The 25,701-nt window shown below is 47.8% G+C and overlaps 1 protein-coding gene across 1 annotated transcript in view; it reads right to left on the bottom strand.

The window, feature by feature from the left end:
- The window catches only part of LOC134984122 (zinc finger protein 850-like), a gene marked incomplete at its 5' end in the record, with an annotated part of 295,553 nt that overhangs the window by 185,374 nt on the left and 84,478 nt on the right, over positions 1–25,701 (bottom strand). The window contains one exon of the mRNA XM_063949748.1: positions 3,131–3,758. Within this exon, the coding sequence (XP_063805818.1) occupies positions 3,131–3,758 (628 nt within the window). The remainder of the gene's footprint in view (positions 1–3,130; positions 3,759–25,701) is intronic.

Below are 25,701 nucleotides of genomic sequence, written 5' to 3'. Positions count from 1 at the left end.
AAGTGTCGATATCTCCAAACGGAATTCGTCAGATGATTTTCAATCTGTATTGTTCACCTATGGTATAAGATTACCTATTTGTTTTACTGATGTTTTATATGTAACATTGCAGAATTTACTGTTAAATTTTATAAAATAAATACATTTTTATGTGATTTCTGAGGTGGTTAAGCTCCCATGAGAATTCCCCTTTTTTTGCTATATATATATATATATTTATATATATATATATATCCCTATATTGAGCCGGGGGACCCTATACACAGGGAGATTACACCTCTGGGAGGGCAACACAGTCCAAACATTGCGTTCCCCACTGTTTGTTCTTGGCGGGGCCAGCAGGGAAAAATGGCGCTGACTCAGTGTGTGAGGCTAAGCTCCGCCCCTCTCGGCGCGCTATAGCCCCCCTGGATCTGAAAACCAAATAGGCCGAGTACTAAATATAGGGTATATATATATACACTCAGCACCATGCTGCTCAGGGCGCCCCCCTGCGCGCCCTGCACCCCAGACAACGTTCGGGAAGCGGGAGTTCCGGGCGCATCGCGCACCCGCCGCTCTCATGGTGGGTCCCCGTGTGCGGCGCCCGGGAGCTCTAACTATCTATGCTGCCCCGGGCGCCACCACCTCCCGGCGCCCTGTATCCATGGCGCCCGACGGGGACCACGGCATAACGCGCCTGCGGGGGTCTGTATACGGAGCCCCCGGCAGTGCGAGGAAGAACTGTTAAAACTGACTCGCTGCCCAGGGCGCTCCCCCCCGCGTGCCCTGCACCCGTATAAGCGGTGGCAGGGAAATAATTCAAGTATACTGGCGGGGGATGAACCACGGTGCCTCGGCACCTAAATGCTTTTTTTTTTTTGCCAGTTCACATTAAGCAGACCAGTAACATGCTGCCCAGGGTGCTCCACCCCCCCCCCCCCAGCGCCCTGCACCCTGTGAGTGCCGTTGGTGTGTGGGAGCATGAAGAGCAGCACTACCACTGTACTTCCATTACTGAAGTCTTCTGCCGTCTGAAGTCTTCTTTTCTTCCAATACTCACCCGACTTCTTTCTTCTGGCTTCTGTGAGGGGATTGACGCCGTGGCTCCGGGAACAAGAAGCTAGGCGCACCAAGTGATCGAACCCTCTGGAGCTAATGGTGTCCAGTAGCCGAGAAGCAGAGCCTTGAAACTCACAGAAGTAGGTCCTGCTTCTCTCCCCTCAGTCCCACGATGCAGGGAGCCTGTAGCCAGCAGGTCTCCCTGAAAATAAAAAACCTAACATAAAGTCTTTCAGAGAAACTCAGTAGAGCTCCCCTAGTGTGTGACCCATCACTCCTGGGCACAAAGTCTAACTGAGGTCTGGAGGAGGGGCATAGAGGGAGGAGCCAGTTCACACCCAGTTTAAGTCTTTAAAGTGTGCCCAAGCTCCTGCGGATGAGTCTATACCCCATGGTCCTTTTGGAATCCCCAGCATCCTCTAGGACGTATGAGAAATAGAGGTACATTAATGAAAAGTGTGAGTAACAGTCATCAGTCTGCTTGTGAAGGTCTCTAGAGTGGTGGCCTCTTGGACTGTGCAAGGCAGCGAGTTCCATGGTCAGGGCTACAAAGCTAAACATTCAACCCATAAATGAATGACAGGAGATTCTTGGTACTGCTGGTAACAGTCCATCTGTAGAAGCAAGCAAGCAGGGCAGTAAGGAGGCAGAAGCTGCTTCTAGTACCTTGGACCATGTAATGTTGAGCTGGGAAAGTCAGTTAGCCAATTATGAAATAGATTTGTCATCTTACAGGCAGCCAGTGAAGGGAGTAGAGAATGGGTGTTATGTGGCAGGAACGGGCGGGTTAGGTAACAGCTTGGCTGCTGCATTCTGTACTAGCTGCAAGCTCTGTAATTCTTTTGCTGGGTGACCCAGGTAGATGGCATTGCAGTAGTCTATGAACTTCTGAGGGAATCAAGTGCTTGATTCTGGCTATGGTCCATAGATGGAAGAATGAGGATTTGTATGTGGCAGATACCTGATGTCTGTGTCAGCCACATACCAGGACAACACAAAGATTCAGCACATGTTCAGTATTTTCAATTCTGAACACCAAAGCATAAATCCAGATGGTTGGTAAAGTCTTGTCCTTTGTTGGTGAGCTTCTATTATGTTTCACAAAGACTGAGTCACAGCCAACTGGCATCATCCACCCCTGGCGCTCAGCTAGACAACCATTTAGGATTGGTATTCGGTTCTCAATACATGGAGCAAAAAGCAGGTAATCAGCATAGCAGTGGTAGACCAGGCCATGATGTCTGATTATATCACCCAGTGGTAGCATTTATATTGCATAAAGCATAGGAGATAAGGTTGACCCTTGAGGAACATTGCATGACAGTGATAATTATACTCCAGAAGATGTAAATAGTTCCGTATTTGGGTAATGTCTAATGGTATCCGGACTCCAGGTCGACAGCACAAAGGTCGACACACTTTAGGTCGACACCAATTGGTCGACACACATTAGGTCGACAGGGTCAAAAGGTCGACGGGGTCAAAAGGTCGACAGGAACAAGGTCGACATGGAAAAAGGTCGACATGAGTTTTTCATGATTTTTTTCTTTTTTTGAACCTTTTCATACTTAACGATCCACGTGGACTACGATTGGAACGGTAAAGTGTGCCGAGCGAAGCGGTAGCGGAGCGAAGGCACCATGCCCGAAGCATGGCGAGCGAAGCGAGCCATGCGAGGGGACGCGGTGCACTAATTCGGGTTCCCGGTCACTCTACGAAGAAAACGACACCAAAAAAACATAAAAAACTCATGTCGACCTTTTTCCATGTCGACCTTGTTCCTGTCGACCTTTTGACCCTGTCGACCTTTTGACTCTGTCGACCTAATGTGTGTCGACCAATTGGTGTCGACCTAAAGTGTGTCGACCTTTGTGCTGTCGACCCTGAGTCCCAGACCCTGTCTAATATGTTCAACAAGAGCGGATTTATTTCTCTCACAGCATGAAAATGGCTTCTCACCTGTGAAATCGCTGATGTGTAACAAGTTGTGATTTCCATGCAAAACATTTCCCACACTCAGAACAGGAAAACGGCTTCTCACCTGTGTGAGTATGCTGATGAATAACAAAATGTGATTTCTGTGCAAAACATTTCCCACACTCAGAACAGAAATACGGCTTCTCACCTGTGTGACTTCTCTGATGTGTAACAAGAACTGATTTAAATGCAAAACATTTCCCACACTCAGAACAGGAAAATGGCCTCTCACCTGTGTGACTTCTCTGATGTCTAACAAGATTTGGTTTCTGTGCAAAACATTTACCACACTCAGAACAGGAATACGGCTTCTCACCTGTGTGACTTCTCTGATGTGTAACAAGAGCTGATTTCTGTGTAAAACATTTCCCACACTCAGAACAGGAAAACGGCTTCTCACCTGTGTGACTTCTCTGATGTGTAACAAGTTCTGATTTAACTGCGAAACATTTCCCACACTCAGAACAGGAATACGGCTTCTCACCTGTGTGACTTCTCTGATGTGTAACAAGAGCTGATTTCTGTGTAAAACATTTCCCACACTCAGAACAGGAATACGGCTTCTCACCTGTGTGAGTATGCTGATGAGTAACAAAATGTGATTTGAATGCAAAACATTTCCCACACTCAGAACAGGAAAACGGATTCTCACCTGAGTGACTTCTCTGATGTGTAGCAAGATTTGAGTTCATTGCAAAACATTTCCCACACTCAGAACATATCAGTGGCCTCTCACCTGCCTTAGCTGGATGATGGGTAATAAGCTTTGTGTTCTGTGTAAAACATTTGGTATCTATAGAACATGGAAACACTGTATCTACTCTCAGAGCTGTAACAGATGCACCAATATCAGAGTGATCAGGAGAACATTTCCCAGGATCAGAGGGATCAGCTGATAGAGCTGGATGTATAATTGGGGTAATGGGATTATCTCCTGGAGAATCCTGTATACTGTCATTATCTTTTATGTCACAATCCGGGGATAACATTAGATGTCCTTCTGAGATATTCCTGCTTGTGTGTCCATCTGCTGGAAATAAAATACATTAATATATAAAATGAGTAGACAAGACCCAGGGTGTTACAGGATACAATATATCATTCTATAACTGACATGTTTTACCTGTAATCATTGCTTTTATGTGTATTAAAAAAAAAAAAAGATAGGATGCTTAGAATGGAGCTTGATCAACACTGAACGCTCATGTGGGATTACTAGAGGCGACATGGACGCTCATGTGGGATTACTAGAGGTGACATGGACGCTCATGTGGGATTACTAGAGGTGAAACTGATGCTCATGTGGGATTATTAGAAGTGACATGGACGCTCATGTGGGATTACTAGAGGTGACCTGGATGCTCATGTGGGATTACTAGAGGTGACCTGGATGCTCATGTGGGATTACTAGAGGCAACATGGACGCTCATGTGGGATTAGTAGAGGTGAGATAGATGCTCATGTGGGATTACTGGAGGAGACATGGACGCTCGTGTGGGATTACTGTAGGAGACATGGACGCTCGTGTGGGATTACTGGAGGAGACATGGAAGCTCGTGTGGGATTACTGGAGGAGACATGGACGCTCATGTGGGATTACTAGAGGTGACATGGACGCTCATGTGGGATTGCTAGAGGTGACATGGACGCTCATGTTGGATTACTAGAGGTGACATGGATGCTCATGTGGGATTACTAGAGGTGACATGGATGCTCATGTGGGATTACTAGAGGTGACATGGACACTCATGTGGAATTACTAGAGGTGACATGGACGCTCATGTGGGATTACTAGAGGTGACATGGACGCTCATGTGGGATTACTAGAGGTGACATGGACGCTCATGTGGGATTACTAGAGGTGACACTGATGCTCGTGGGATTACTACAGGTGGCATGGACGCTCATGTGGGATTACTAGAGGTGACATGGCCGCTCATGTGGGATTAGTAGAGGTGAGACAGATGCTCATGCGGGATTACTAGAGGAGACATGGACGCTCGTGTGGGATTACTGGAGGAGACATGGACGCTCGTGTGGGATTACTAGAGGTGACATGGACGCTCATGTGGGATTACTAGAGGTGACATGGTTGTAATAATAAAACACCAAAGAAGAGAAAATGCTGTCCTGCTTGCGCACTAATAAATAATAGGATTTTAATACCTACCGGTAAATCCTTTTCTCTGAGTACCGTAGAGGATGCTGGGGTCATCAATAGAGCCATGGGGTATAGACAGGATCCACAGGAGAAATGGGCACTTTAAGACTTTAATAAGGGCGTGAACTGGCTCCTCCCTCTATGCCCCTCCACCAGACCTCAGTTATAGGAACTGTGCCGAGGGAGACGGACATTAGGTTGGTTTATATGAAAAGAAGAAACCGCCTTCGGCAAAAACTGTTGACGAGTTCTCAACTCTGCTCTATCTTCATGGAAGATCAAATAAGGGCTCTTGTGAGACTAGGCTGCCAATTCGGACACCCGCCGTGCAGATGCCAAGGCCAATAAAATGACCACTTTCCAAGTGAGGAATTTCAAATCCACCTTTTGAAAAAGGTTCAAACCAGTGAGATTGAAGGAACTATAACATCACGTTAAGGTCCCAAGGTGCCACAGGAGGCACAAAAGGAGGTTGGATGTGTAACACCCCCTTTACAAACGTTTGCACCTCAGGAAGTGAGGCCAATTGTTTCTGAAAGAAAACTGACCATGCAGAAATCTGTACTTTAATAGATCCTAATTTAAGGCCCGCATCCACTCCAGCTTGTAAAAAGTGGAGAAAACGTCCAAGTTAAAAAATTTCCACAGGAGCATGCTTGGACTCGCACCAGGAAATATATTTCCTCCAAATATGGTGATAGTGTTTTGCCGTAACATCCTTTCTAGCCTGAATAAGAGTGGGAATGACTTCACTGGGAATACCCTTCTGGGCTAGAATCTGGCGTTCAACCGCCATGACGTCAAACGTAGCCGCAGTAAATCTTGATACTGACACGGCCCCTGCTGTAACAGGTCCTCTCGTAGAGGAAGCAGCCAGGGATTTCCTATGCGTAAATCCTGAAGATCGGGATACCAAGCCCTCCTTGGCCAATCTGGAACAATGAGGATCGTCGGAACCTTTCTTCTTCTTATAGTTTTTAACACTCTCGGAAGTGGAGGGAACACATACCGACTGAAACACCCACGGTGTCACCAGAGCGTCCACCGCTATGGCTTGAGGGTCCCTTGACCTGGCGCAATAATTTTGGAGTTTCTTGTTGAGACTAGACACCATCATGTCTACTTGGGGAGTACCCCAGTGACTTGTCACTTCTGTGAAGACTTCTGGATGAAGTCCCCACTCTCCTGGATGGAGATCGTGTCTGCTGAGGAAGTCTGCTTCCCAGTTGTCCACTCCTGGAATGAAGATAGCTGACAGAGCCCTTAGATGTTTCTCCGCCCAGCGGAGAATCCTTGTGGCTTCTGCCATTGCTGCTCTGCTTTTTGTTCCGCCCTGGCTGTTGATGTAAGCTACTGCTGTTACATTCTCCGACTGGATGAGGACGGGTCGACTTTGAAGAAGGCGTCCCATTTGTAGAAGGCCGTTGTAAATGGCCCTTAATTCCAGAACGTTTATGTGGAGACAAGTCTCCTGACTTGACCATCTTCCTTGCACCCCAACCCCGGGGACTTGCATCCGTGGTCACTAGAATCCAATCCTGAATACCGAACCTGCGCCCCTCAAGGAGGTGAGAACTGTGCAGCCACCACAGCAGTGATATCCTTGTCTTTGAGGACAGGACTATCTTCCGTTGCATGTGTAGGTGGGAACCGGACCACTTGTCCAACAGGTCCCACTGGAATACTCTGGCATGGAATCTGCCAAACTGAATGACCTCGTAGGCCGCCACCATCTTTCCCATCAAGCGAGTGCATTGATGGATTGAACTCTGGTTGGTTTTAAGATTTGTTCCCGAGCTTTTTCTTCCGGAAGAAAAACTCTCTGTAGTTCTGTGTCCTGATTCATCCCCAGAAACGACAGGCGGGTCGTAGGGATCAACTGAGATTTCAGCAGGTTGAGGAGCCAGCCATGTTGTTGCAACACCTTCAGGGACAGTGCAATGTTCTGTAACAACTTGTCCCTGCATCTGGATTTTATCAGGAGATCGTCCAAGTATAAGATAATCATAACACCTTGCATGCGAAGAAGAATCATCATCTCCGCCATCACTTTGGTGAAAATCCTCGGAGCCATGGACAGCCCAAACGGCAACGTCTGAAATTGGTAATGACAATCCTGAACCGCAAAGCGCAGGAAGGCCTGATGAGGAGGATAAATGGGAACATGTAGGTAGGCATCCTTTATGTCCAAGGAGACCATAAAGTCCCCTTCCTCCAGACTGGATATCACCGCTCGGAGAGACTCCATCTTGAATTTGAATTTCTGCAGAAAGAAATTTAGGTCTTTTAGGTTGAGGATCGGTCTGACCGAGCCATCCGGCTTCGGAACCACCAATAGGCTGGAATAAAAGCCTTCTCCCTGTTACGCAGGGGGAATCGTGATAATGACCTGGTTCTGACACAATGTTTGTATTGCGTCGCACACTACCTCTATGCTGGGCAGAGAAGCTGGCACGGCTGATTTGAAAAATCGTCGAGGAGGAACATCTTGAAACTCTATTTTGTACCCTTGTGACAATTTTTTAAATCCAAGGGTCCAGGCCCGAGCGAACCCAGACCTGGCTGAAGAGCTTGAGACGTGCCCCCACCGGCGAGGACTCCAGCAGGGGAGCCCCGGCGTCATGCGGTGGACTTGGCAGAAGCCGGGGAGGACTTCTGTTCTTGGGAGGCAGAGAAGCCTGGGTTTCTTTTACCTCTTTCCCTGCCTCTAGCAGCATGGAAGGCAGAGCCTCGTCCTCTTCGGTATCTACTGGGCCGAAAGGACTGCATTTGATAATGATGCGTTTTCTTATGTTTTGGGGGAACATAAGGTAAAAATGACGATTTTCCAGCGGTAGCTGTAGAGACGAGGTCTGTAAGGCCGTCCCCAAACAACGCACCTCCTTTATAAGGCATAGATTCCATATTTCTTTTGGAATCAGAATCCGCATTCCACTGGTGAATCCACAATGCTCGCCTAGCAGCTACCGCCATTGCATTGGCTTTTGCTCCAAGCGTCCTTGATGTAACCCAGCGTCAGCATTATGCTGTTTCTGTCTAGGGTATCTATATCCGTTAACAAGGAATCTGCTCATTTCTCAATAGCACTACTGGCCCACGCAGAAGCAATGACCGGCCTGAGTTGTGTACCCGTGGTCGCATAGATGGATTTAAGAGTAGCTTCCTGCTTACGATCCGCAGGGTCTTTAAGGGTCGTTGTACCAGAGGACGGTAAAGCCACCTGTTTTGATAAACACGACAGGGCCTTATCGACCATGGGGACCGACTCCCATTTTTCCCGATTAGCAGTGGGGAACGGATACGCCACTGGAATTCTTTTGGGAATCTGAAATTTCTTGTCAGGAGTGTCCCATATCTTCTCAAAAAGAGCGTTCAGTTCATGAGAAGGGGGAAACGTTACCTCAATTTTCTTCCCCTTATACATACAGACCCTAGTATCAAGAACAGTCGGGTCGTCCTGTACATGTAAAATATCTCTAACAGCAACAATCATGTACTGAATGCTCTTAGCCAATTTTGGATCCAATCTGGAATCAGCATAATCGACACTGGAGTCCGTATCCGTGTCGGTATTGGTATCAGCTAACTGGTCAAATGAACGCTTATGTGACCCCGCAGAGTCCTGTACCTGAGATAAAACATCATCCACCGATTTTTATAAGCTTGGGACTGAGCCTCAGCCTTATCCAACCTCTTATTAATAAGAGCCATATTCACATTTAAAGCATTCATTACATTATTAGCCCAGTCAGGAGTCGGCTGTGTCGACGGGGCCACCCCCAATGTTATCTGTGCTCCCAGTACAGGCTCTTCCTGGGAAGAGCATTCAACCTCAGACATTTTTCACCACACATGTAAAAACACCTCCAAACACACTGAGCTATAGGGGACAGACCTATAGAAGTCAGTCAGAGACACACAGTGGGAGTATGCCAGCTCACAGCCCCGCGCTGCTGAACAGCACTGAGACATCAGAAAACTGCCTCAGACTGCAGCGCTATGCATATAAATATCAACATATATCAAATAAGTGTGCCCCCACTGTTTTTTTAGCACCCTGATACTTGTATGCAGCGGTGTGGAGGGCCAGGGTCTCTACAGCCGTAGGAGAGGAAATGGCGCCGGGCAGAGAGTGAGCTGAGAAAAAGCTCCGCCCCCGTAATGGCGTGCTTCTTCCCGCTTTTTTACATATACTGGCGGGGGTATTTTGTGGACATAAATGTCCTATATTGCCAGTGTTCACTATAGAGGATAATAATATAATGCTGCCCAGGGCTCTCCCCCCCAGCGCCCTGCACCCGTAGTGCTGTCTGTGGGAGCATGGCGCGCTGCCGCGTGGTACCTCTGTAATGCCGTCTGCCGAACTGAAGTCTTCTTGTCTTCGGTTACTCACCTGTCTTCTGGCTCTGAAAGGGGGTGACGGCAGGCTGTGGGAGCGAGCATCTGAGCTTACCCGGCGATCAACACCCTTTAGGTGCGGAGCGTCCTGTCAGCAGAAGCAGAGCCTTGGAACTCACAGAAGTGGGTCATGCTTCTCTCCCCTAAGTCCCACGAAGTAGGGAGGCTGTTACCAGCAGCCTTCCTGAAAATAAAAAACTTAACATAAGTCTTTTACCAGAGAGCTCTGTAGAGCTCCCAAGATACGTGACCAGTCTCCCTGGGCACATTTCTAAACTGAGGTCTGGAGGAGGGGCATAGAGGGAGGAGCCAGTTCACGCCCTGTTTAAAGTCTTAAAGTGCCCATGTCTCCTGCGGATCCCGTCTATACCACATGGTTCTATTGATGACCCCAGCATCCTCTAGGACAGTGATGGCTAACCTTGACACTCCAGTTGTTGTTGAACTACACATCCCAGCATGCCCTGCTACAGTTTTGCTATTTGGCCATGCTAAAACTGATGCACGGCATGCTGGGATGTGTAGTTCAACAACAGCTGGAGTGTCAAGGTTAGCCATCACTGCTCTAGGACGAAAGAGAAATCTTATTAGTCTTCTTTGCTGCACTTCTACTTTGGGTACTGCGGCTTAATTTGTTATCTCCTAAGTCTTTTTCCAGTACAGAATCCCCTAATATTACCCCATTTAGTATAGAGGTGTAATTTCTGGTCTTGCCCCCACAGTGCATTACCTTACACTTGTCTGTGTTGAATCTCATTCTCCATTTTGCTGCCCATGTTTCCAGTTTAGTTAAGTCGTTCTGAAGAGACTCAGCATCCCCCTCCGTATTTATAACCTTACACAATTTGGTATCGTCTGCGAAAATTGATACCATGCTCCCTAGACCTACTGTTAGGTCGTTAATGAAATTGTTGAATAAAAGTGGTCCTAGTACAGACCCTTGTGGCACACCACTTAGTACTTTAGTCCAATTTGAAAATGATCCATTGACCACAATGCGCTGCTCCCTATTGTCTAACCAATTACTGACCCAAGTGCATATTGTGCTCCCTATCCCTATTTCTTGTAGCTTGTAGATAAGACGCATGTGAGGTACAGTGTCGAAAGCTTTGGCAAAGTCTAAAAATATTACATCCACCTCCTTATCCTGATCAAGGTTCGCACTTACTGTTTCATAAAAGCCAAGTAAGTTGGTTTGACATGATCTGTCCTTCACAAATCCATGTTGGTTCCTTTTAATGACCTTATTTGCTTCAAGGAGCTTTTGAATACCATCCCTTAGAATACCTTCCAATACTTTCCCCACTATAGATGTAAGACTAACTGGTCTATAATTACCTGGTTCAACTTTGCTCCCCTTTTTGAATATCGGCACTACCTCCGCTATAAGCCAGTTTTTGGGAACCATACCCGATGTAACCAAATCCATGAAGATCAAATATAGAGGTCTTGCTAGTTCAGCGTGCAACTCCATAAAAATGATCGGGTGAATTCCATCGGGACCAGGTGACTTATTAATCTTTATCTTTTCACAGACTACCTCCTCACATAAATAAGCATTTAGCAGTGGGACATTATCTTTGTTGAGATGTTGTGTTAGACTCAGCATTTGGTCCTCACTGGTAAATACCATTGAAAAAAACTTGTTTAGTTTGATTGCTATGTCATTATCATTTTTGATTAAGACTCAACTCTTGTCCTTTAAAGGGCCTATACTCTCTTTCTTTTGTCTCCTGTTGTTGGCGTACTTAAATTTTTTGGGGGGATTCGCTTTGCTTTCCGTTGCTACTAGTTTTTCAGTTTCTAACTTAGCCGCTCTTATTCCTTTTTTGCATATTTTGTTAGAGTCCTTATAGTGCTGGAATGACTCCGCATCCCCCTCAGATTTGTATTTTTTTAAATGCTCGTCTTTTTTTGTCCATTAATTCCTTTATATTTTTGTTAAACCACATTGGTTTGGGATTTTTATTCATTTTTTTGCTGCTGGTGGGAATAAATTTACAAGTATTATTAATTAGCAGTGATTTTAATACATCCCATTTATCTGTAGGACAGAATTTCCCATTCAATGTCCTTTAACGCTTCCTTCATCATGTCAAAGTTGGCTTTGCTAAAGTTTAGAGTCCTAGTTGAGCCAGTATAGGACTGCTTATTAAAACGGATATTGAATGTGACCATATTGTGGTCGCTGTTACCTATGGGCTCCCCTACTATAATATTTGATACCAATTCCCCACTGTTAGTTAATACCAGGTCTAATATTGCATTGTACCTAGTTGGTTCTTTGATTAATTGAACTAAGTAATTATCATTTAGCGTGTAACCTTTGAAATTCACGTATCCAATGCAACCCCAAATAGCCACTCCCCTGAGAAAGGAAGAGACTCCACACTGCGCTTGGAATCTGCGTCTGCTATGCACTGACGCAACCATAAAGCTCTGCGTATCAACACTGCCGTGGCAGTAGTCCTAGCATTAATAGCGCCTATCTCCTTGAGAGAGTCACACAAGACGCGTGCACTGTCCCTGATGAGAGTCACCGTAGTCACCAGGGACGTATCTCCCACAAGGACCTCTTGAATTTGAGCCGCCCATGTGTGAATGGCATGTGTCATCCAACAACCCGCTATCACAGGTCTTTGTGATACACCAGCTATAGGATTTTTATTACCTACCGATAAATCCTTTTCTCGTAGTCCGTAGAGGATACTGGGGTTCCATTTTGTACCATGGGGTATAGACAGGTCCACTAGGAGCGAAGGGCACTTTAAGAATTTAATAGTGTGGGCTAGCTCTTCCCTCTATGCCCCTCCTACCAGACTCAGTCTAGAAAGTGTGCCCGAAGAGACAGACATACTTCGAGAGTAGGATATACAAGGACAGTGGTGAGATTCGAACCAGGACACACATAACAAGAGGAAAGCCCTAGTTTCTCTTACGTCCTAGAGGATACTGGGGTCCATTCAGTACCATGGGGATGTACCAAAGCTCCCAAACCGGGTGAGAGAGTGCTGAGGTTCCTGTAGAACAGAGTGACCAAAATGAAGGTCCTCGGAGGCCAAAGTATCAAACTTGTAGAACTTAGCAAACATGTTCGAACCTGACCAGGTAGCCGCTCAGCAAAGTTGTAAAGCTGAGACACCCCGGGCAGCCGCCCAGGAAGAACCCACTGAACGAGTAGAGTGGGCCTGTACAGATCTTGGAACCGGCAATCCTGCCATGGAATAAGCATGCTGGATAGTTAGCCTGATCCAGCGAGCAATTGTCTGCTTAGACACCCAATCTTATTGGGACCATAAAGCACAAACAGCGCATCCGATTTCCTGTGATGAGCTGTTCGCTTTACATACACCTTCAAGGCCCTCACAACATCCAAGGCCCTTGAAGTAGCCGAGGTGTTAGTAGCCACTGGCACCACAATAGGTTGGTTGATATGAAAAGGCGACACAACCTTAGGAATAAATTGCTGACGCGTTCTGAGTTCAGCTCTATCCTCATGGAATATTAAGTAGGGGCTCTTGTGAGACAACACCCTTAACTCCGACAGACGTCTTGCTGACGCGAAGGCCAACAGTGTGACGGTGTTTCACGTAAGAAACTTTACCTCCACCTCCTGTAAAGGCTCAAACCAATCTGATTGCAGGAACTGCAACACCATGTTGAGATCCCAAGGTGCCGTAGGAGGAACAAAGGGCGGTTGGAAGTGCAGAACCCCTTTTAAGAACGTCTTGGAGGGCAGCCAATTGTTTCTGGAAGAAAATGGACAAGGCTGAAATCTGGACTTTTATATAGCCCAGGCAAAGGCCCACATCCACACCTGCTTGCAGAAAGAGAAGTAAACATACCAGTTGAAACTCCACTGCAGGAAACTGCTTGGATTCACACCAAGACACATATTTTCCAAATAAGATGGTAATGCAAAGACGTTACTTCCTTCCTGGGTTGGAAAAATGCTGTACGGGATCACTTTCCGGGCTAGAATCTGATGCTCAACTTCCATGCCGTCAAACGTAGTCGTGGTAAGTCTTGATAGATGAATGGCCCCTGTTGCAGAAGGTCCGCGCAAAGAAGTAGAGGCCATAAATCCTCTAGGAGCAACTCCAGTAGATCCGCGTACCAAGCCCTTCTTTGCCAGTCTGGAGCAATGAGGATTGCCTGAATCCTTGTCTTTTTGATTGTTTTGAGAATTCTTGGGATGAGCAGAAGTGGAGGGAACACATACACTGTCTGGTAAACCCATGGAGTCACTAGCGCGTCCACCGCCACTGCTTGTGGGTCCCTCAACCTGGAACAATACCACCTGAGCTTCTTGTTGAGACGAGAGGCCATCAAGTCGATCTGAGGAATTCTCCACCGACTTGTCACATCTCCGAACACCTCAGGATGGAGGCCCCACTCTCCTGGGTGGAGGTCGTGTCTGCTGAGGAAGTCCGCTTCCCAGTTGTCTATTCCCGGAATGAAGATTGGCGACAATGCCACAGCGTGTTTTTCTGCCCAGAGGAGAATTCTTGTTACCTCTATCATTGCAGCTCTGCTCTTTGTTCCGCCCTGTCGGTTTATGTATGAAACCGCCATCACATTGTCCGACTGTACCTGAATGGCTTGATCTTGAAGAAGAAGATGTGCCGTTTGTTGAAGGGCACTGTATATGGCCCTTATTTCCAGAATGTTTATTGGAAGAATGGCTTCTTGATTTTACCATTTTCCCTGGAAGATTTCCCCCTGGGCGACTGCTCCCCAACTTCTGAGGCTTGCACATGTGGTTAGTAGAAACCAATTTTGAATCCCGAACCTGCGGCCTTCGATTAGGTGAGAAGTCTGTAGCCACCAGAGGAGCAAAATTCTGGCTTTCGGTGACAGCCGTATCCTCTGGTGCATGTGAAGATGCGATCCGGACCACTTGTCCAAGAGATCCAGCTGGAAGGGCCTTGCGTGAAACATTCCGTACTGCAGTGCCTCAGAGGAGGCTACCATCTTCCCCAGTAGGCGAATGCACTGATGTACCGATATCCGAGTTGGCTTCAGGACATCCCGGACTGTTGACTGGATCACCAATGCCTTTTCCAATGGAAGGAACACCCTCTGTACTTCTGTATCGAGTATCATTCCCAAGAAGGGAAGACTATTTGTCGGTTCCAAGTGTGAATTTGGAAGGTTCAGAATCCACACATGATCCTGGAGTAGTTGAGTTGAGAGGGCAATGCTTTGTAACAACCTCTCCATGGAGGATGCCTTTATCAGTAGATCATCCAGGTATGGAATTATGTTCACTCCCTGTTTGCGGAGGAGGAGCATCATCTCTGCCATGACCTTGGTGAACACCATCGGTGCTGTGGAGAGGCCAAATGGCAGTGCCTGGAACTGGTAGTGACAGTCCTGTATTGCAAACCTTAGATAAGCCTGATGAGGCGGCCAGATCGGAATATGAAGGTACGCATCCTTGGTATCCAGAGACACCAGGAATTCCCCTTCCTCCAGACTTGAGATCACCGCTCTCAGAGACTCCATCCTGAATTTGAATACCCGTAAATATGTGTTTAGAGATTTTAGGTTTAAGATGGGCCTTCCGAACCATCCAACTTCGGTACTATGAACAGGTTGGAATAATAACCATTGTACTGTTACTGAGGTGGAACTGGGACTATGCTCTGTGTCTGTACCAACTTTTGAATTGCCTGTTGCAGGATTGTACTTGCTTCCTGAGAAGCTGGTAAGCCTGATTTGAAGAATCTGTGAGGTGGGAGTTCTTGAAAATCCAGTCTGTATCCCTGGGCAATAAGACCAGAGACCCAGGGATTTAAGCATGATGTTGCCCAGATATGACTGAAATCCTTTAAACGTGCTCCCACCTGCCTTTTCTTCAGGCAGAGTGGTCCACCATTATGCTGAAGGCTTTGAGGAAGCCGAACCTGAGCTCTGTTCTTGAGAACCTGTAGTTGCAGGTTTTCTGGATTTTCCTCGACCACCTCTGAAGGCAGTGGAGGAACCTTTGGATCGGTTTTTAAATGTTGCTGCCCGAAAGGACTGCAACGTAGGGGCAGAATATGATTTTATAGCCGGGGTTGCTGCGGAAGGAAGATATGTCGACTTACCTGCAGTCGCCTTGGATATCCACGTATTCAGTTCATCTCCGAACAAGGCCTCACCTGTAAAGGGCAGGCCCTCAATGCCTTTCCTGGAATCCGCATCCGCAGTCCATTGGCGTAGCCATAAGCCTCTACGTGCTGACACTGCCATGGCCGTAACATGTGTGTTGAGCAGGCCAATTTCCTTCACAGCCTCCACCATAAAGTTTGCAGAGTCCTGAATGTAATGCAAGAGTAATTCAATTTCACTCCTATGCAGAGAATCTAAATCATCAATTAGGTTACCAGACTATTTTGCAATGGCCCTAGATATCCACGCACAAGCAATAGTGGGCCTTTGAGCCACCCCAGCAGCTGTGTACAGAGATTTGAGGCCCTCATTCCGAGTTGTTCGCTCGGTAAATTTCATTGCATCGCAGCGATTTTCCGCTTAGTGCGCATGCGCAATGTCCGCACTGCGACTGCGCCAAGTAAATTTGCTATGAAGCTAGGATTTTTATTCACGGCTTTTTCTTCGCTCAGGCGATCGTAGTGTGATTGACAGGAAATGGGTGTCACTGGGCGGAAACAGGCCGTTTTATGGGCGTGTGGGAAAAAACGCTACCGTTTCCGGAAAAAACGCAGGAGTGGCCGGAGAAACGGAGGAGTGTCTGGGCGAACGCTGGGTGTGTTTGTGACGTCAAACCAGGAACGACAAGCACTGAACTGATCGCAGATGCCGAGTAAGTCTGAAGCTATGCAAAAAATGGTGAACTGCTCAATCAGATAGTGATGTCACTCAGGTGCTAAAAGGGAGGGGTAATTCTGTGTAGGAAAAAACAATGGTTCCCTAATGCACACTGAGTGAATAATATTCCTACATAATAGTCATATAATACGGAGATCTTGGTTGCGTATATCTGCAGATATAGGGTTAAGCCCCCAGGCCGATCGACAAGGCTTCTCCGTCACTGGGGGTCCCTAATACTAGGTATGGGTCCGGGGTACAGGACCCCATAACGTCGGCACAGGTCGGCTACCCCAGGTCAGCACACAGGTGAGAGTTAATAGGGTTAATAAGAAGCACAGAAGTGCTAGGTAAGTGGTGTGATTAAAATAATACAAAAATATATACAAAGTGATAGGGAAACTCATAAGTGTTAATAAAGTGTTAGGGTGTGCCGACCTGAAGCAGCCCAGCCATACCGACACAGGGGCCACCACACCCCACACCCACCCCATAAATAATTACAAATATGTCTGGGTTGAATTCCCAGTGTAAGGCCACATGGTAATGGCTCCTACAGCATCTGAGAGCCAGCTTACCTGGGGATACCCCTGGCTTCCCCTATGGCAGTCTAGAGTCAGCAATCCCTCCTAATGCTGACCCATTCATGCCTCTCAATACAATGCAAAAAATGGTGAACTGCTCAATCAGATAGTGATGTCACTCAGGTGCTAAAAGGGAGGGGTAATTCTGTGAAGGAAAAAACAATGGTTCCCTAATGCACACTGAGTGAATAATATTCCTACATAATAGTCAGATAATACGGAGATCTTGGTTACGTATATCTGCAGATATAGGGTTAAGCCCCCAGGCCGATCGACAAGGCTTCTCCGTCACTGGGGGTCCCTAATACTAGGTATGGGTCCGGGGTACAGGACCCCATAACGTCGGCACAGGTCGGCTAACCCAGGTCAGCACACAGGTGAGAGTTAATAGGGTTAATAAGAAGCACAGAAGTGCTAGGTAAGTGGTGTGATTAAAATAATACAAAAATATATACAAAGTGATAGGGAAACTCATAAGTGTTAATAAAGTGTTAGGGTGTGCCGACCTGAAGCAGCCCAGCCATACCGAAACTGGTCCCGCTCTGAGGAAGCTCCGCCCCCTGTAATGGCGTCGGAGCTCTACAGATATTTATACTGGCAATGTCTCCAAACAGGTGTAAAAAGTAACATAAATGCCTGTTTCCAACAACGCTGCCAGTGTACACAGGGGCGCCATAGCGGATCCCTCCGTAGAGCATCCATATTCCGCCCCTGGGATCGCGCCCTTGCGGGTCCCCCGGTTTGTACTCACCACTCTTCTCACCTCCCGGCATTGTTAGGGGTGTGCGGCGTGCTGCGATTGCATTTGCAAATGCGCAATCCCCTGTGGTACCAACAACCTCTCAGGACTGTGGTCCTGCAGCGGGGAAGCGGCTCTGACGCCAGAAGAGACCAGTAACCATCCCCCCTAACTCCCTCAGAGCAGAAAAAAATAAATTTATGTGCCCCCCCCTCTCTTTTGCACTTGTTGTACCTGTATACTGCAGGGGAGAGCCTGGGGAGCTGCTTCCAGCGGAGCTGTGAAGAAAAATGGCGCTGGTTAGTGCTGAGGAAGAAGCTTCGCCCCCTCGGCGGCTGGCTTCTGTCCCGCCGTTCTGTATAAAAAAAATGGCGGGGATTTTACATATATACAGTCTGGGACTGTATATATGCTAATTTTTGCCCAAAAGGTATTGAAATTGCTGCCCAGGGCGCCCCCCCCCCCCCCCCCCCCAGCGCCCTGCACCCTACAGTGACCGGAGTGTGTGGTGTGTAGTGGGAGCAATGGCGCACAGCTGCGGTGCTGTGCGCTACCTTATGTAAAGACAGGAGTCTTCATGCCGCCGATTTCGATGTCTTCTTGCTTCTCCTGGTCTTAAGAACTTCTGGCTCTGCGAGGAGGACGGCGGCGCGGCTCCGGGAACGGACGATCGAGGTATGGTACCTGTGTTCGATCCCTCTGGTGCTAATGGTGTCCAGTAGCCTAAGAAGCGTAACCTAGCTGCAGTTAGGTAGGTTCGCTTCTCTCCCCTCAGTCCCACGTAGCAGTGAGTCCGTTGCCAGCAGAAGCTCACTGAAAATAAAAAAACCTAACAAATACTTTCTTTTTCTAGCAGGCTCAGGAGAGCCTCCTAGGAGCACCCAGCTCTGGCCGGGAACAGATTCTAACTGAGGTCTGGAGGAGGGGCATAGAGGGAGGAGCCAGTGCACACCACATAGTACCTAATCTTTCTTTAGAGTGCCCAGTCTCCTGCGGAGCCCGTCTATTCCCCATGGTCCTTACGGAGTCCCCAGCATCCACTAGGACGTTAGAGAAATAGAGGCTGATGGCTGCTGATGTAAGAGATACACCAGAGAGTGTGGGGAGGAGACTGGTCAGATCTCTGGGCTGGTAACACATAGTGACATGATGTGAGGGGGAGAGCAGGAGCATAATAGGGGCTGATGGCTCATGATGTATGATACACCAGAGAGTGTGGGGAGGAGACTGGTCAGATCTCTGAGCTGGTAACACATAGTGACATGATGTGAGGGGGAGAGCAGGAGCATAATAGGGGCTGATGGCTCATGATGTATGATACACCAGAGAGTGTGGGGAGGAGACTGGTCAGATCTCTGAGCTGGTAACACATAGTGACATGATGTGAGGGGGAGAGCAGGAGCATAATAGGGGCTGATGGCTCATGATGTATGAGATACACCAGATAGTGTGGGGAGGAGACTGGTCAGATCTCTGGGCTTGTGACACAGTGACATGTTGTGAGAGGGAGAGCAGGAGTATAATAAGGGCTGATGGCTGCTGATGTATGAGATACACCAGAGAGTGTGGGGAGGAGACTGGTCAGATCTCTGGGCTGGTAACACACAGTGACATGATGTGAGGGGGAGAGCAGGAGTATAATAGGGGCTGATGGCTCCTGATGTATGAGATACACCAGAGAGTGTGGGGAGGAGACTGGTCAGATCTCTGGGCTGGTAACACACAGTAACATGATGTGAGGGGGAGAGCAGGAGTATAATAAGGGCTGATGGCTCCTGATGTCTGAGATACACCAGAGAGAGTGGGGAGGAGACTGGTCAGATCTCTGGGCTGGTAACACAGAGACATGATGTGAGGGGAGAGCAGGAGTTTAATAGGGGCTGATGGCTCCTGATGTATGAGATACACCAGAGAGTGTGGGGAGGAGACTGGTCAGATCTCTGGGCTGGTAACACACAGTGACATGATGTGAGGGGGAGAGCAGGAGTATAATAGGGGCTGATGGCTCCTGATGTATGAGATACACCAGAGAGTGTGGGGAGGAGACTGGTCAGATCTCTGGGCTGGTAACACACAGTGACATGATGTGAGGGGGAGAGCAGGAGTATAATAAGGGCTGATGGCTCCTGATGTCTGAGATACACCAGAGAGAGTGGGGAGGAGACTGGTCAGATCTCTGGGCTGGTAACACAGAGACATGATGTGAGGGGAGAGCAGGAGTTTAATAGGGGCTGATGGCTCCTGATGTATGAGATACACCAGAGAGTGTGGGAAGGAGACTGGTCAGATCTCTGGGCTGGTAACACACAGTGACATGATGTGAGGGGGAGAGCAGGAGTATAATAGGGGCTGATGGCTACTGAAGTATGAGATACACCAGAGTGTGTGGGAAGGAGACTGGTCAGATATCTGGTCTGGTAACACACAGTGGCATGATGTGAAGGGGGGAGCAGGCGTATAATAGGAGCTGATGGCTCCTGATGTATGAGATACACCAGAGAGTGTGAGGAGGAGACTGGTCAGATCTCTGGGCTGGTAACACACAGTGACATGATGTGAGGGGGAGAGCAGGAGTATAATAGGGGCTGATGGCTCCTGATGTATGAGATACACCAGAGAGTGTGGGAAGGAGACTGGTCAGATCTCTGGGCTGGTAACACAGTGACATGATGTGAGGGGAGAGCAGGAATATAATAGGGGCTGATGGCTCCTGATGTATGAGATACACCAGAGAGTGTGGGGAGGAGACTGGTCAGATCTCTGGGCTGGTAACACACAGTGACATGATGTGAGGGGGAGAGCAGGAGTATAATAAGGGCTGATGGCTCCTGATGTATGAGATACACCAGAGAGAGTGGGGAGGAGACTGGTCAGATCTCTGGGCTGGTAACACACAGTGACATGATGTGAGGGGGAGAGCAGGAGTATAATAGGTGCTGATGGATCCTGATGTATGAGATACACCAGAGAGAGTGGGGAGGAGACTGGTCAGATCTCTGGGCTGGTAACACAGTGACATGATGTGAGGGGAGAGCAGGAGTTTAATAGGGGCTGATGGCTCCTGATGTATGAGATACACCAGAGAGTGTGGGAAGGAGACTGGTCAGATCTCTGGGCTGGTAACACACAGTGACATGATGTGAGGGGGAGAGCAGGAGTATAATAGGGGCTGATGGCTACTGAAGTATGAGATACACCAGAGAGTGTGGGAAGAAGACTGTTCAGATCTCTGGGCTGGTAACACACAGTGACATGATGTGAGGGGGAGAGCAGGAGTATAATAGGGGCTTATGGCTCCTGATGTATGAGATACACCAGAGAGAGTGGGGAGGAGACTGTTCAGATCTCTGGGCTGGTAACACACAGTGACATGATGTGAGGGGGAGAGCAGGAGTATAATAGGGGCTGATGGCTCCTGATGTATGAGATACACCAGAGAGTGTGGGAAGGAGACTGGTCAGATCTCTGGGCTGGTAACACACAGTGACATGATGTGAGGGGGAGAGCAGGAGTATAATAGGGGCTGATGGCTCCTGATGTATGAGATACACCAGAGAGAGTGGGGAGGAGACTGGTCAGATCTCTGGGCTGGTAACACACAGTGACATGATGTGAGGGGGAGAGCAGGAGTATAATAGGGGCTGATGGCTCCTGATGTATGAGATACACCAGAGAGTGTGAGGAGGAGACTGGTCAGATCTCTGGGCTGGTAACACACAGTGACATGATGTGAGGGGGAGAGCAGGAGTATAATAGGGGCTGATGGCTCCTGATGTATGAGATACACCAGAGAGTGTGGGGAGGAGACTGGTCAGATCTCTGGGCTGGAAACACACAGTGACATGATGTGAGGGGGAGAGCAGGAGTATAATATGGGCTGATGGCTCCTGATGTATGAGATGCACCAGAGAGTGTGGGGAGGAAACTGGTCAGATCTCTGGGCTGGTAACACACAGTGACATGATGTGAGGGGGAGAGCAGGAGTATAATAGGGGCTGATGGCTCCTGATGTATGAGATACACCAGAGAGTGTGGGGAGGAGACTGGTCAGATTTCTGGGCTGGTAACACACAGTAACATGATGTGAGGGGGAGAGCAGGAGTATAATAGGAGCTGATGGCTACTGAAGTATGAGATACACCAGAGAGTGTAGGGAGGAGACTGGTCAGATCTCTGGGCTGGTAACACACAGTGACATGATGTGAGGGGGAGAGCAGGAGTATAATAGGGGCTGATGGCTCCTGATGTATGAGATACACCAGAGAGAGTGGGGAGGAGACTGTTCAGATCTCTGGGCTGGTAACACACAGTGACATGATGTGAGGGGGAGAGCAGGAGTATAATAGGGGCTGATGGCTCCTGATGTATGAGATACACCAGAGAGTGTGGGAAGGAGACTGGTCAGATCTCTGGGCTGGTAACACACAGTGACATGATGTGAGGGGGAGAGCAGGAGTATAATAGGGGCTGATGGCTCCTGATGTATGAGATACACCAGAGAGAGTGGGGAGGAGACTGTTCAGATCTCTGGGCTGGTAACACACAGTGACATGATGTGAGGGGGAGAGCAGGAGTATAATAGGGGCTGATGGCTCCTGATGTATGAGATACACCAAAGAGTGTGGGAAGGAGACTGGTCAGATCTCTGGGCTGGTAACACACAGTGACATGATGTGAGGGGGAGAGCAGGAGTATAATAGGGGCTGATGGCTCCTGATGTATGAGATACACCAGAGAGTGTGGGAAGGAGACTGGTCAGATCTCTGGGCTGGTAACACACAGTGACATGATGTAAGGGGGAGAGCAGGAGTATAATAGGGGCTGATGGCTCCTGATGTATGAGATACACCAGAGAGAGTGGGGAGAAGACTGGTCAGATCTCTGGGCTGGTAACACACAGTGACATGATGTGATGGGGAGAGCAGGAATATAATAGGGGCTGATGGCTCCTGATGTATGAGATACACCAGAGAGTGTGGGGAGGAGACTGGTCAGATCTCTGGGCTGGAAACACACAGTGACATGATGTGAGGGGGAGAGCAGGAGTATAATATGGGCTGATGGCTCCTGATGTATGAGATGCACCAGAGAGTGTGGGGAGGAGACTGGTCAGATCTCTGGGCTGGTAACACACAGTGACATGATGTGAGGGGGAGAGCAGGAGTATAATAGGGGCTGATGGCTCCTGATGTATGAGATACACCAAAGAGTGTGGGAAGGAGACTGGTCAGATCTCTGGGCTGGTAACACACAGTGACATGATGTGAGGGGGAGAGCAGGAGTATAATAGGGGCTGATGGCTCCTGATGTATGAGATACACCAGAGAGTGTGGGAAGGAGACTGGTCAGATCTCTGGGCTGGTAACACACAGTGACATGATGTAAGGGGGAGAGCAGGAGTATAATAGGGGCTGATGGCTCCTGATGTATGAGATACACCAGAGAGAGTGGGGAGGAGACTGGTCAGATCTCTGGGCTGGTAACACACAGTGACATGATGTGAGGGGGAGAGCAGGAATATAATAGGGGCTGATGGCTCCTGATGTATGAGATACACCAGAGAGTGTGGGGAGGAGACTGGTCAGATCTCTGGGCTGGTAACACACAGTGACATGATGTAAGGGGGAGAGCAGGAGTATAATAGGGGCTGATGGCTCCTGATGTATGAGATACACCAGAGAGTGTGGGGAGGAGACTGGTCAGATCTCTGGGCTGGTGACACACAGTGACATGATGTGAGGGAGAGAGCAGAAGTATAATAGGGGCTGATGGCTCCTGACTCCACCGCTGGGAATATGTGACTACTTTCTGTAATAAGTGTTTATTACTCACCTGTGCTGATATCTGTAGGGATCTCCTCCTCCTTCCACTGCTGATCACCCCTCACATACGTCTCTTCTTCTCCCTCTATATCTTCTGCCTTTATATCAGTCACATACGTCTCTTCTTCTCCCTCTATATCTTCTGCCTTTATATCAGTCACATACGTCTCTTCTTCTTCCTCTATATCTTCTGCCTTTATATCAGTCACATACGTCTCTTCTTCTCCCTCTATATCTTCTGCCTTTATATCAGTCACATACGTCTCTTCTTCTCCCTCTGTATCTTTGATTTTAATATTATTTAATTGGGCTTCACCCTATGTAAACAAGACAAATATAATGACACACAGCTCCTCTACACATTATATAGTGACAGTCACTTTGGTATATTGGGGAGACCCTATAGCCCACCTACCTGATCCTCCTGTGGGATCCTGTGATACTCCTCTGTACAATCCTGGGAATACAGAGGACGGGGACATCTCTCTGGGGTATCTCTGTTACTGGGCCCATCTGTAGGAGACACACAGTGACTGAGTACAGTGTATATATGTGATTATCAGATGATATATGTATATAATGTCAAAGTCAGAAAAATATCACGCCACACATTGCCATATATGCACCTCATGCGAGTGCCCGCTGCACGTGCATGAGCCCTCCCGTGCGTGCGTATACTCGCAGTCGCGTGCACCCGCAGGCGCACGATATGCGCATTTACGGTAGAGTTTGTGTGCGTCTAGCGGGCGACTCAAACGTTACATATTTTAGTCATATAATGTATTTTGTAGATTATGGTCCCTTTGCTAGAATCTGAAAGTTTAGTTAATGTAGCATGTTCATGGACAGAGAGATCCCTCTTTATTTGATACGAAGGGTCCAACACGGGTCATACAGTGGTGTTTAGTATCCATCGGAAGAGAATATAATTAGCAATATTCCGGTGTTGGTTTGAAACGGATTACTCGCTCGTGCGTATAGTTATGACTATAAGAAGTTTATGGACATTTACTATATTTGCAGTTTATTACCCATGCGGCGGGAAACCTGAGTTTCCCTCCCACCTGAGCAGTGTGAAATAGTCACAGCCCACCTGTATGAACCAACCTATGACCTTTTGTTATAATGCGGAGACAAATTCCTGTGTCCAATGAACAATAAGAATGTAGGGACCATTGTACTGTATTGTGTGTAGTGTATATAAAGACAAGCCGACCTGGGCCAGCTCCACTCTACTCTTCTCAACGGTTGTCATCACTGATAATCGGGAGCTGGATATCCAGGAAGGCGCATGCGATTGTTTCCCCTTGTGCGTAAGTGCTCTGCAGCCATATTTGTCTCCTAGATATGTTGTAAGCCATTCTCTCTCTCCTTCCCCTTAAATGTAATTGTGTCGTTATTGTATTTTATGTGTAGTAATTCGGTTAGGTATTCTATGTTAGTTTGGTAGTGTATAACTTGTATTGTGTATTCTTTTGCAATTGAACGTTCATTCTCTCCCTTAAAAAGGTGTTAGAACCTTAGATCGGTATTTGAGTGTTTATTATATTGCTAAGTGTTCTCAGAGCGTCACAGACGCTCATACAGCTTTTAAACTAACAAGGTTACACTGCGTTGCATTTACACCTTATCCATGCACAAAGGTTTACAGTATAAGTACATAACTTGTGGTATAGTTATTAAGGTTTAATTCTGTGAGCGTCAGCGCCGCTTGTGATGATCTCGTGGTCTCGAGCGTACGCTACGCTGGTAGCGTATCATTACGTTAGTCGGCAGCCTATAGCGTGCTTGCCTCTACGCATTAAGCCGTGAGCGAACGTGCCGCTCGTGCGTCTCGTCCACGGCTAAGCGTCAGCGTACCCTTACGGTATATCATACGCCAATTGCGTACTGTGTTCATTAACCTTTTAGAGTGTTTAATATAGGATAAATATATAGGCTTTATCAATTGGGGGCCTCGTCCGCTCTTCACATATCTGCACTAGGTAATTTTAGCAGACATTATCGGTCAGCAAAGGGCGGGAGGTGTTATCCCTCGTAGTGCTGACCAGATAAGCGTCTGCTTCGCTTAGTAAGGAGTGCTGAAGGAATCCGGAACCGGAAGGTAGGAACAGTACGTTATTGTCTTTTAAAACCTGTTTAGTTTCCGTTTTGCGTACTTACGCA

Source organism: Pseudophryne corroboree, assembly GCF_028390025.1.
Source record: "Pseudophryne corroboree isolate aPseCor3 chromosome 3 unlocalized genomic scaffold, aPseCor3.hap2 SUPER_3_unloc_37, whole genome shotgun sequence".
NCBI classification, from domain to species: Eukaryota; Metazoa; Chordata; class Amphibia; order Anura; family Myobatrachidae; genus Pseudophryne; species Pseudophryne corroboree.
The sequence above is the reverse complement of the archived record's forward strand: the minus strand, read 5'-3'. Positions and strand labels throughout refer to the sequence as shown.